The 11191-nt window shown below is 38.9% G+C and overlaps 1 protein-coding gene across 1 annotated transcript in view; it reads right to left on the bottom strand.

Annotated features, from left to right (window-relative positions):
- Positions 1 to 4012: 4012 nt before the first annotated feature.
- mmp11b (matrix metallopeptidase 11b) overlaps positions 4013 to 11191 on the bottom strand; it is a 32622-nt gene continuing 25443 nt past the window's right edge. Inside the window, exons 4-8 of the mRNA XM_079834431.1 lie at positions 9922 to 10055; positions 8542 to 8780; positions 8248 to 8452; positions 7353 to 7613; positions 4013 to 6011 (exon numbers count right to left, since the gene is read on the bottom strand). Coding sequence (XP_079690557.1) covers positions 5887 to 6011; positions 7353 to 7613; positions 8248 to 8452; positions 8542 to 8780; positions 9922 to 10055 — 964 coding nt within the window. The 3' untranslated portion in view covers positions 4013 to 5886. The remainder of the gene's footprint in view (positions 6012 to 7352; positions 7614 to 8247; positions 8453 to 8541; positions 8781 to 9921; positions 10056 to 11191) is intronic.

Below are 11191 nucleotides of genomic sequence, written 5' to 3'. Positions count from 1 at the left end.
CCTAAACCCACCCACAAAACTTCAAATACCTTATTCACAGCGTGACAGGTATGAAAGCGAGGCTGTGAGGGATAGACTTGTGTGTTTTCAATGGCATCTACTGTATAAAGCTATAGATCACTTATAATTTTCCACAGCTCATATTGTCAGGAATTTTTTGTCTACTGAAATTTCTTGGAAAAATATTTTTGCATTGTTTAGATAGCAGAACAATCCAAAAACATTCAAATATTGCTGAAAGCAGCGATTATCGTGGTCAAGAAAAAAAGCACAATGAGTTATGCAACGAGTAATTAAATACATTTTTAGATTATTCTAGTCAAAATGGCTGAAAAATCACAAAAACAATCACATGTAATATGATTAAATTGCTTATGGTCACTTTTGACCAGTATGTGGCGCTGTTACCAAATTGATGTTGTGTGAGCAGTCCATAACATACAAAGTTTGGTGTCAATTTGGCAAAGCCTTGCTGTGTTACAGCCCCAGAATCAGCTTGGCACCATGCCATCAAATTCATTAATGCGTTATTCGAGAACGGTTTGGTCAATCGAAGAGCTTTTAATAACTTTTGGCCGGTATGGTCTGAAAGATGATCTGAGACAATGTTGGTGAAAATCGGACCACCTCTAGGTCTAGGAGGAGTTAGAAAAAGTTGGCTTTCGAAGAAGTTCAAAATGGCGGACAAGAAGTTCAACCGAATATGACTCAAAGATTCTTAGGCTAGAAATCTAGACGCACCCTAGCGGCAGCAAATCTAATTTGCAGCCAGGGTAGTCTAGCAACTCTCCGTTGGCTTGCGAGCTGGAAAAAACAAACTCTGGTAAGGCCAATCACATCGAGTCGGTGGGCAGGCTTGACATAATGACAGCAGAGTTGCGGCGGTTCCGCGTGCTACTTGTAAACAAAGCAGCTGGCGAACAACGGTCTTTCGAATCGGCTTTGGCCGCGACTCTGAAAGGCTTGGAGTTAAGCTTTTCTTTGAGAAAAGAACGGCACTGAAGTCATTCTTAAGAAAGAAAGTTGTGTTCGGGGTTTTGCCGACCGGATACGGCGAAAGTTTAATCTATCAACTAGCTCCGCTTCACCTTCTTCGTTGCTCTGGTTGGTTGTAGAGCTATTGCGAACAGTGGGAATTTGAAAGACAACCGTTTATCCCGCCCCTCGGATTGAGCCCTGCCAATGGTGTGTTCCCAGACCCAACATCTTGATGTGGGTCTGGCTTGTCAGGCTAAAGGAATCTATCAAGAATTTAATCATTTTTAATTTCATTAAAATTGGCCAAATTAATCAAAAGTTATTAGCATTTTTTTTTTTTGACTGAAAGGGTTTGAACGTTCCGAAACGTTTTGAGTATGTTCACGGCATGATGACACATACCGAGTTTTGTAATATACGCTAATGCGCTATGACCAAATTCAAAATGGGTGACGCCTAAAATGGCCGATATTGAAAACTTGGACATTATCTGACTCGGTACGGTGCACCGAATCAAAAAGGACCATTTTTTATGATTTTTGGTCAAAATGTTCAGAAGTTATAAGTAAAAATAACCATTTTTCATATCTCCTGAGCAGTAGGTGGCGCTGTGCTGAAACGCTGCATGTTTGTGATTAAATGTACCAAGACTCATCTCAATATGCTAAAACATTGAGGAGATTTAGCCTTGCATCCAATTTGCCGCGCTTTTAATAACTTTTTGCCAGCATCGTCTGAAAATAATCTGAGCCTATTTTGGTGAAAATCAGACAAACTGTCTAGGACGAGTTTGAAAAAGTAGGTTTTTCAGAAAAGTAAAAATGGCGGAAAAATTTCCATGAGACAAGGAATTAGAGGAAACTAACGGATACCTTCGGTCCTTGGCCCCTAATAATAGTACAACCCACTGAAGAGCTATGTCTATCCCTCACAGCCTCGCTTTCATTCCCATTAAAATAAAAGATGGCACTGCAATGAATAAGGCTTATTGCTTGTTTGTCCTTATTCGAACAAACAAATGGGACATTCCAATCTTATGAAGATCAGCTATCAGGAGAGGTTGTCAGTACATGATTAACAAACTGAAAATCTGTCTCAGATCATGATTCAGACTGATCAGGATTAGGACCAGTCATTATTCTGAATAGTTAGGTTAGCATTCACTAAAAGGCACATGTTTTTCAGTTGCAATGTTCTCTGATTTATAGGAAATATGTCAACATACAAACGATCTGCTTTTTAATTGAATGAGAGAAATATTGCAGGGGTCGATCGGGTCGGCTGTGTGCGCATGCTTGTGGTTAGACTTGTGTAGACTTGTTTTATCCTGAAGGCAAACGTCCTTCTTCAAGTTCAAAATGCAGACATGTGTTTTACAACATACTCTTAGAAGTACATGTGTATGCGTAACAGCAGCACTTTAAGACGTCTGGTACAGCGTCTGGCCTCGGTGACTACTGAACAAGAAAACAATGGCTCTTCATTAATAGGAACATGAGTGTTGACGTGCAAAAATCACTAACTCAGCAACTGACATAAAGGGTTCTGGCTTGTTGCTAGTCGTCAAGAGTGTGGGGGGGGGGTTTAGGGTATTTTACTTTATTAAATATGGTGTTAGAAAACCTTGAAAATAATTACATTTTTGGAGGATGTAATATACATAAACAGAACTAGAGACTTTTGAATGAAAAACATAGAACACAAAAATACTTCTGAAATGTTTTGACTGTTAAAGAGCCTGGTAATCAGATTTGGTGTAAGACTTTCTACAAAAGGTCAGAGAAGTGGCTTTCTGAGGTGAAAAAAATGACTCTGGTGAGCCTGTTCAGCAAGCACGATTATGAACAGATTCTGATTCAAATCCTTGATAACACAAGGATCTGGGTTTGTGTTTTGTCCAAAGCAGCCCGACATCTGTAGTCACTAAAGTGAAACCCTACTAAATGTGTTAACTTGGCGAAGGATGGCGCCAACAGATGCTTCACATAAAACGGAACTGAAATAATGATGTCATCATGCTGCAATGTCATTGTGTTACAAATTTGCTCTGTGTGATAGAAATGGGGGAAAGGGGAATTACAGTCTGAAAACAAGCCAAGACAGCAGGATTCTGGAACTGTCTCGGCAGGAGGGTCTGCGGAACAGCCGTCTTCCATTTCCATCCCGAAACCTCTGATAGAACATATTAGAACCAGACCGTTGAGGGTGGGATGGACAATGTTGGACATTTTTACTTCACCACAATGTCATTTCTATCACATTTCATGTGTTATATTGCGTCTGATGACATTCTGTGGTGGAAATTACTTAAAACATTTTTGGAATTAAATCTAATTTTAGAATATCAAAACAAATCAATAAAATGTTTTTTAAAGGGGATAGTTCACCCAAAAATGAAAATTATCCCATAATTTACTCACCCTCAAGCCATGCTAGGTGTATATGACATTCTTCTTTCAGACGAACACAATCTGAGTTATATAAAAAAAATGTCCTGGCTAATCCACGCATTATAATGGCAGTGAATGGCAGCCCAAAAAAGTGCATCCATCCATTATAAAAGTAATCCACTCGGGTCCAGGGGTTAATAAAGTCCTTCTGAAGTGAACCGATGGGTTTTTGTTAGAAAAATATCCATATTTAAAACTTTATAAAGTCAAAATATCTAGCTTCCGGCGGACCGCCTTCCGAATTCAACTTCCGAAGAAAGTGTAATGTCTCTCGCAGTTCAAAACGCTTACGCCATGTCCGACGTCATCATCGTCCACCGGAAGCTAGATATTTTACTTTATTAAATATGGATATTTTTCTTACAATAACCCTTCGATTCTGATTATATTCTGCTGAAAGAAGAATGTCATATACACCTAGGATGGCTTGAGGGTGAGTAAATCTTCATTTTGGGGTGAACTTATGCCTTTAAATGCAAAATATTTTCAAATATTACTTTTTTTTAATTTATGATGGATTGAGAGTCAAGAACAAGGGTAAAAAGAGAGAGAGTAGCAAAATAAATAATACTTAGACAGTGATTCATTTCCAAGACTTTAATGTGATTCTCATATTTAAAAAAAAAAGAAAAGAAAAAGAAAGTTGATGTTTCATAAAAATTACCTTTTCGAACATAGAAGTATAAGCGGAGAAACACACAAACACTGATAACATTACAAATGAGCTGTGAAGGAAAGTAATTTATGAGGAAAGGGTAAAAAATTTGCAAAATAAATAATGAAGACATAGTGAATCATTTCCAAGACTTTAATGTGATTCTCATATATAAAAAAAGGAAAATAAAGTCTGTTTGCTTCATAAAAATGCAACTTTTCGGACATAAAAGTGACCCAAGTTGAAGAAACACAAATGCTGATAGTATTACAAACAACCTGTAAAGGAAAAGTAATTTATGAGCAAATGCTATATGCAGAACCTTTGATTATTCATAATATCAAATTATCTCTGAAATGAGGCCAGACAACAGATAATTAGACAGAATACAATAAACAAAAAGAGGCTTTTATTGGAGCTGGAAATATAATACAATTCTTTTTACAAAATATTTACACAGTAAATGGATCATTAAAAACAATAACAAGAGAAAGAATTGATTACATGTCAAAAATGATGATAACAGTGAATGAGAAGTGTACAATTTCCTTAGATCAAAAACCATCATTACCCAGGCCATAAGGATTATATACCTCAGTAGCCCCACTATGCAAAAAAAAGTTTGATTGGAATTACACAACATATGCAACAGTGACCAGCACTGTAACATATACATTATCACTATTGAAGAACAGGTCTTCATAAGTCCTCACAGACTTGGACATTTACACTGACAACAACTGTCACATTTCCATTTCTCATTGAAAATGAATGAAATCGCTGTCAGTGTGAACAGCCCTGAATGCTGAAAGTGCAGCATCAGTCATGGGTCTACACTGTAGTTCAGGCCCTTCAATGCTTCAACAAACAAAATTAAAAAATGTTCAACTAGCTCGACTTGGTTACAAAATTTGTATCACTTATATTTGTACCAGAAGTGCCTCTGAACTTAAACTGCTAATGTAAGTAAATATGGGCACTTTTATTTTGAAATATTTAGGGCATTAAAGTAATCTTCCAGATTGAATACACATTCTAGCAACAGCACCTGTGACACACTGTCTATTACCAGTTCTTCCACGCATTCCCACCTCTCAAAGGACAATTTAGATAACATTACAACTCAGATTATGAATTAGTATTTGTATTAGCATGCACCTCAATAAAAATGATAAGCTTCACCTTTCTGCTTTAAACCCTTAGGAATCACTTGGACTTCCATTGTAAGTGCATTATAGTTAATGCATTTTTTTAAATGGCAAAATTATCTTCTATGGTAATCAACCGCATGTCACTGTTTTTTTTTAACTATTAAATTATTTATTTTTGTAAAATAATTTATCTAATGGCACAATATGGTATTTTGCAAAAAAAATGGCTGTTTTCCTAAAACTATCAATACTGGCAAAATATACAAATAATAAATAATCAAGTACACAATACGTACGAAAAAATATTTTAAGGCCAGAGTTTCCTGCTTTTCCTGAGATGAGAGTTAATGTGTTGCAGATGAGAAGCAACAGTCAATTTCAGTATATGGTAAAGTGGCGCGGATGTAGCATCTTGAGTCACAGACTGAGTAGATACACAGTATCTGCTTGAAACCACAGAAAAGTGTTTAATCCAGTGGTCAGATATGGAGACTGCATATCTAACACTTTACCTGATTTTTAAAATAACCCTGTTCGAATACCTACACTAGAGCTTGATTGGTTCCAAACTGTCTGTGGGGTACTAGTTGAGAAAAAGATAATTGACTTAGCAACTAATTTGCTAGTCATGCCTAGTTGCACCCATGATTCGTCAATACAGGGCTGCAGAACAACCGAAGAAATCCATGCCAATATATCGTGGGTATCCTTCCAGCACCCTCACTTCCACTGGGTCAAACTTCCAGTACTGCTTCCCTCTCAAGAAGTGGGCGAAGCCTGTGGCAAGATAAGGAACAAAAAATTACTCTTTCGTTTCCATCAAGAATAACCTTTGTAACATCAAAAACATTTCAGAAACAATGACTACGTTTACATGCACCCTCATAATGTGTTCACAGCTCTTAATGGCCTACATCCGTTACACTTTCCCCCCTAAACTTCATTCCCATCCAGGTCAATGACACCAAATGTAACCAGTTTTACTCGACCCGCTCTGAGCAGGATTCGAACCGGGGTCTTCGCCGTGGGAGGTGGGCACACTAACAAGGACACTACAGACCGAAGTATAGAGGATCAGTCACTAATGGCCTACGTCCGTTAACACTCACCCCCCTAAACCTCACTCCTGTGTGGGTCACGGCACCAAATATAATTGGTCCTACTTGACCCGCTCCGAGCATGATTTGAACCTGGGTCGCCGGTGTAGGAGGCGCTAACAAGGACACTAAAGAGCGCAGTCGCTAGTGCGCCTCTTGAGGCCAGGGGAGTGAGGTTTGTACTCACAGCTCTTACTGGCCTACATCCGTTACACTTTCCCCCTAAACTTCATTCCCATCCGGGTCAACGGCACCAAATGTGACCCGTTTTACTCGACCCGCTCTGTGCGGGATTCGAACCGGGGTCTTCGCCGTGGGAGGCGGGCACACTTACAAGGACACTACAGACCGAAGTATATAGGATCAGTCACTAATGGCCTACGTCTGTTACAGTCACCCCCCTTAACCTCACTCCTGTCTGGATCACGGCACCAAATGTAACTGGTCCTACTTGACCCGCTCCGAGCATGATTTGAACCGGGGTCGCTGGCGTAGGAGGCGCTAACATGGACACTAAAGAGCGCAATCGCTAGTGCGCCTCTGGAGGCCAGGGGAGTGAGGTTTGTACTCACAGCTCTTACTGGCCTACATCCGTTACACTTTCCCCCCTAAACTTCATTCCCATCCGGGTCAATGGCACCAAATGTAACCAGTTTTACTCGACCCGCTCTGAGCGGGATTCGAACCGGGGTCTTTGCCGTGGGAGGTGGGCACACTAACAAGGACACTACAGACCGCAGTATATAGGATCAGTCGCTAATGGCCTACGTCCGTTACACTCGTTACACCGTTACATTTTTAGGTTGCCAAAGAAACTGAGTTCATGTTGACAAGTTGATGGTGATTGGGGTACGTGAATAATGGTGGTAAAAACAACCACAATTCTTAGTGAATAATCAGAATGTAAGCATGAGTAAAGAGGTTTGCTTGTGTCATGTAAACATCTTACTCGGAGTAATTGGAAATAATCACATTATTGGTGCACATTTAAACATAGTCCATGTCTCAGTGACAAACGTACCAAATCGGTCCTGGAAAGCAGCGTCAATGTCATCTGGTATGCCTCTCCAGTCCCTCATGCTGCGAGGGTGGATGCTGTCTACGCGGTTTTCCTTCAGGTTGAATCGCCAGTAGCTTCCTTTTTTGAAGAAGTAGATCTTCTGGGCCTTATCTTCCCCCCACATAAGGGCTGCCTGGATGTCGATCACTGCTAGACCGAGTCGGCGTACAGAGTCCGGCCCTGTGATCTGCCGCTCTGCATCAAACACCCAGTAACTTTGGCCTATAGAGAGAATAGTGGGTGAGAGAGGTTACATTAAATAGCGGCTGATGAATTTTCCATTCATGAACGCTTGTTTTAGTTTACTAGACTAAGGCTGCTCAGTTTACAGGATAATTAGGGCAACAAAGGATATCTGGATTATAAAGTACAATGCATGAAATGCATGCTTGGAATTGCAGGATTTCTATATTTATATTTAAGGAATATTTAAGTAAAAAGTAAAATAACAAATGATAAATGATAAACAAGCAGGCGAACATAACATCTACACAGTTTCAAATGTATAGCTGCAAAACTTAAAAATGTACATGCTTACATGATACTAAACCTATCCATGTAAATTATACCCCATATTTCAACTCCTGTCATAACCATGTAAAGCAGTCAACGCGATACATTTATTCGGTAATGTTTCCATTGTTGTTCATGCGCATGTTTTCTTAACGGATAAAAAATGTATCCGGCTCAAATGAAATTTTAGCATAAAAATAGGTGAATGGAAACAGCTACTGTTATTGTTTTTACTGTATTTTTGATCAAATAAATGCAGACTTGGTGAGCATAAGAGACTTAAAAAAAAATTGCTCACCCACCACAAATGTTTGTACATCTTATTTATTTTGAGACAATATACCTTGGAAAAACCAGATATTTCCAGACTTGTCCTCAAAAGCTGCATCAATTTTGCCTGGGATTCCTCTCCAGTGCCTGGATGCTAGTGCAGGATATCCAGCCTGGAGTTTACCATCACGGATCCGCCATACATAACTCGACTTAAAGAAAAAAAGCTCGCCTCGAATCATGGATACAGCATCGAAGTCAGTTAGGCAAGCATCAGGCTGGGAAGGTAGGAAATGAGAAGTAAAAAAGAGAATAAGAAGGATTCCAAAGATTTCCAAGATCAGACAGAATCAGTCATATAACTCACCACTGTACTTTCAATCTCATTGGTCTCTGTGACTTTGGGAGGTCTCTCTTCCTTCTTTCTTCTATCCACCGAATGTTTGGATCCATAGAGGGACTGTATGCCTCGCTTGTCATCTTCACTCAGTTGGAGCGGGTAGGAGAAGGTGTAGAAAGGCGACATCACTGCGCCTGGTTCCATGGAGTGCTGCAGTCCTAAAACATGACCGATCTCATGAGCAGCCACCTGGAGGAGGTCAGTGCCTAGTAGAAAGAAAATTTCATTGAGTGATTCAACGGATTCGTTCAAGCACACTGATTCCTTCGAAACAAGTGACTGGCTTTATGAGAGAGTCCTGAACCATTCTCTGAACCGATTCATTTAAAGTCACATATTCATTCTGGTACAAAACAAGTGACTAGCTGCATCCGAAAACGTAAAAATGCTTTCTTCGGAGGATCAAGGCACGTCCGAAAATTCCATTCTGTGACAGTTGAGCTAAAAAATAAAGATGGCAACTGAAAGTTGCGGTTGGTGGTCAGTTTACGTGTATATGTACATTTTTGATCAACTTTTTCGACTTTTGGCGTCATTTCTAGCAAGAAAATACTATTGTAGTGATTAAATATTAGCTTAGTTATAACCAAAGCTCTCTCTATTTTGCTGTAGATCATTCCACAGTTATGCTGCCTCAGAAGTCTGTCCATTTGTCTGTCTGTTTCGTGAGGTACCTTTATTCGCAAAGGCTACCTTGCCTGAGAAAACAAGTCAGCTGCCTAGGTTTTCAGACGCAGCCAATGGCTTTAATGAGTGAGTCCTTTAAATGAAAAACAAAACACTGATTCAGTCTGAAATGAAACACTACAGTGTGTTGCTCAGAGATGTGCAAATTATGATTTGCTTGGACTTCGTTTGGAAGTATTTTCGCACAGTTGACAATGTAGCTTGAAATGTTTAAAATGCAAAAGTTGTTCAAACTTGTTCAAACAGTTGAATAAAGCAACACTCGTGCTGTTGGTATCAATATAAGCAAATTCGTACAAAAAAAGCGCTTTTGTTCATGTGACATTGCTTATTTATAAGTACTAGACTAACTAAATTATAAGCAGTTGACTAAATTGTTAAAAAAAAAGTATATATATTTTGTTATTTTTGGTCAAATATTGTGTCAACTACACTGGGGAAAAAGGTGCAGAAACTATTTTCGCTCAGAAATGGCTACATTTCACAAATAATTACAAAGAAACATCACGTAACACAATGAATTAAATGTGAAATTTTGAAGTAGAAAGATTGAAATAGTATTTTCTTGTAAAACATACTCTTTGTTTTATTTACAATAACAAAAAATCTGTTGTTTTTTTTACAGTGCAGGCCACCAAATGAACCAGGATTCTCACTAACCCATACTGTTGCCCACTGTCCAAGACTCATCGTAGTCAAAGTGAATGTCTCCCTCCCGGTATGTTCGGGGAAAGAAGGCATGAGCCAGAATTCCTCCTGGACCATCAAAAGGAAGATTGTCTCCGTGCCAGTACCTGAATGTGAAACACAGTCTCTCAGGCAACAGGACAATACCAATGATTCTCATTCTCTTATTTCAGCAACATGCCTAGTGAGCTGATCACTGAAAAGAATTTTATAAGTACACTTCATGGAATGGTTAAATGAGGGTAAGAATAATGGCCTGCATAAAGGCGTTGCTGTAATACCATGTAGCCGTGCCACATTATAGTCTACTGTAACTGCCACACCTCAGTAACTTTCCTTATTCCCTTGTTTTAATGGAATGCCAAATTCCACCCTGGCTGAATGGTACTGAATAAACTAAACCCTACATTTTCCATTGTGAAATGTCGGGAGGTTAAATCACGCACAAAGCCTTGCAGGATCATAGATCTTTAAATCTGGCAGACCTTAAAGGTCAAAGAAAGCCACTATTCTGGCCAAAACAAACCCTTAAATGTTCGGTCAACTGCTATCCTATTGATGGAATCTGAGATTGAGTTTGAACAAATGAAATTGACACTTAACTACATGAATTGACCCCAGATGTTTTGCTTTATGCGAGATGGATCTAGATATTTCACTCTGCTTTGAAGAAAAGCGGTATCCTTCATTGGAGCTTCAAACGTGTGTATCTCATTAACTGTATATTAGTGCTTTAACAGGAAGCCAAGTTTTTATATGGACTTTAGTTTTCAAACTGAGAAAATGAAGCGCGTCAAGAAGAAAGCCACTAGCCATTGGCTCTCTTGAGCAAAACCTACTGTGGAAAAAGACATTTATATGGGTCTTGTGCTGCATACTGTAAAGCAGGCATTTTTCCCCATTAAGACATCTATGTCAAATGAGAGCATTTCAATCACTGCATTTAAAAAAACATCTCAGTTGTGACAGTTACTACGTTTCTACTCCAAATTGTTCAAGATATAGCCTAGTCATTCAAATTAGTTCGAGGAAATGGCCTGTAGAATTAGAATTCTGTCTAAAACAATTTTCATACATTTAAGACAGAATTTGGAGATTATATTAAACAAAATACTCCTGTTATCCAGTAACATTTTGGCTTAATAATATTTTTGGGGAAAAGTTGCATGTTTTTCATGTTTTTAGCATTCTACCAAAATAGTGACATGTTTAACTGTTAGGAATGCATATAGGTCAAGCTCAG

Source organism: Gobio gobio (assembly GCF_949357685.1).
Source record: "Gobio gobio genome assembly, chromosome: 14".
NCBI classification, from domain to species: domain Eukaryota; kingdom Metazoa; phylum Chordata; class Actinopteri; order Cypriniformes; family Gobionidae; genus Gobio; species Gobio gobio.
This window is presented reverse-complemented; position numbering and strand designations above follow the sequence as displayed.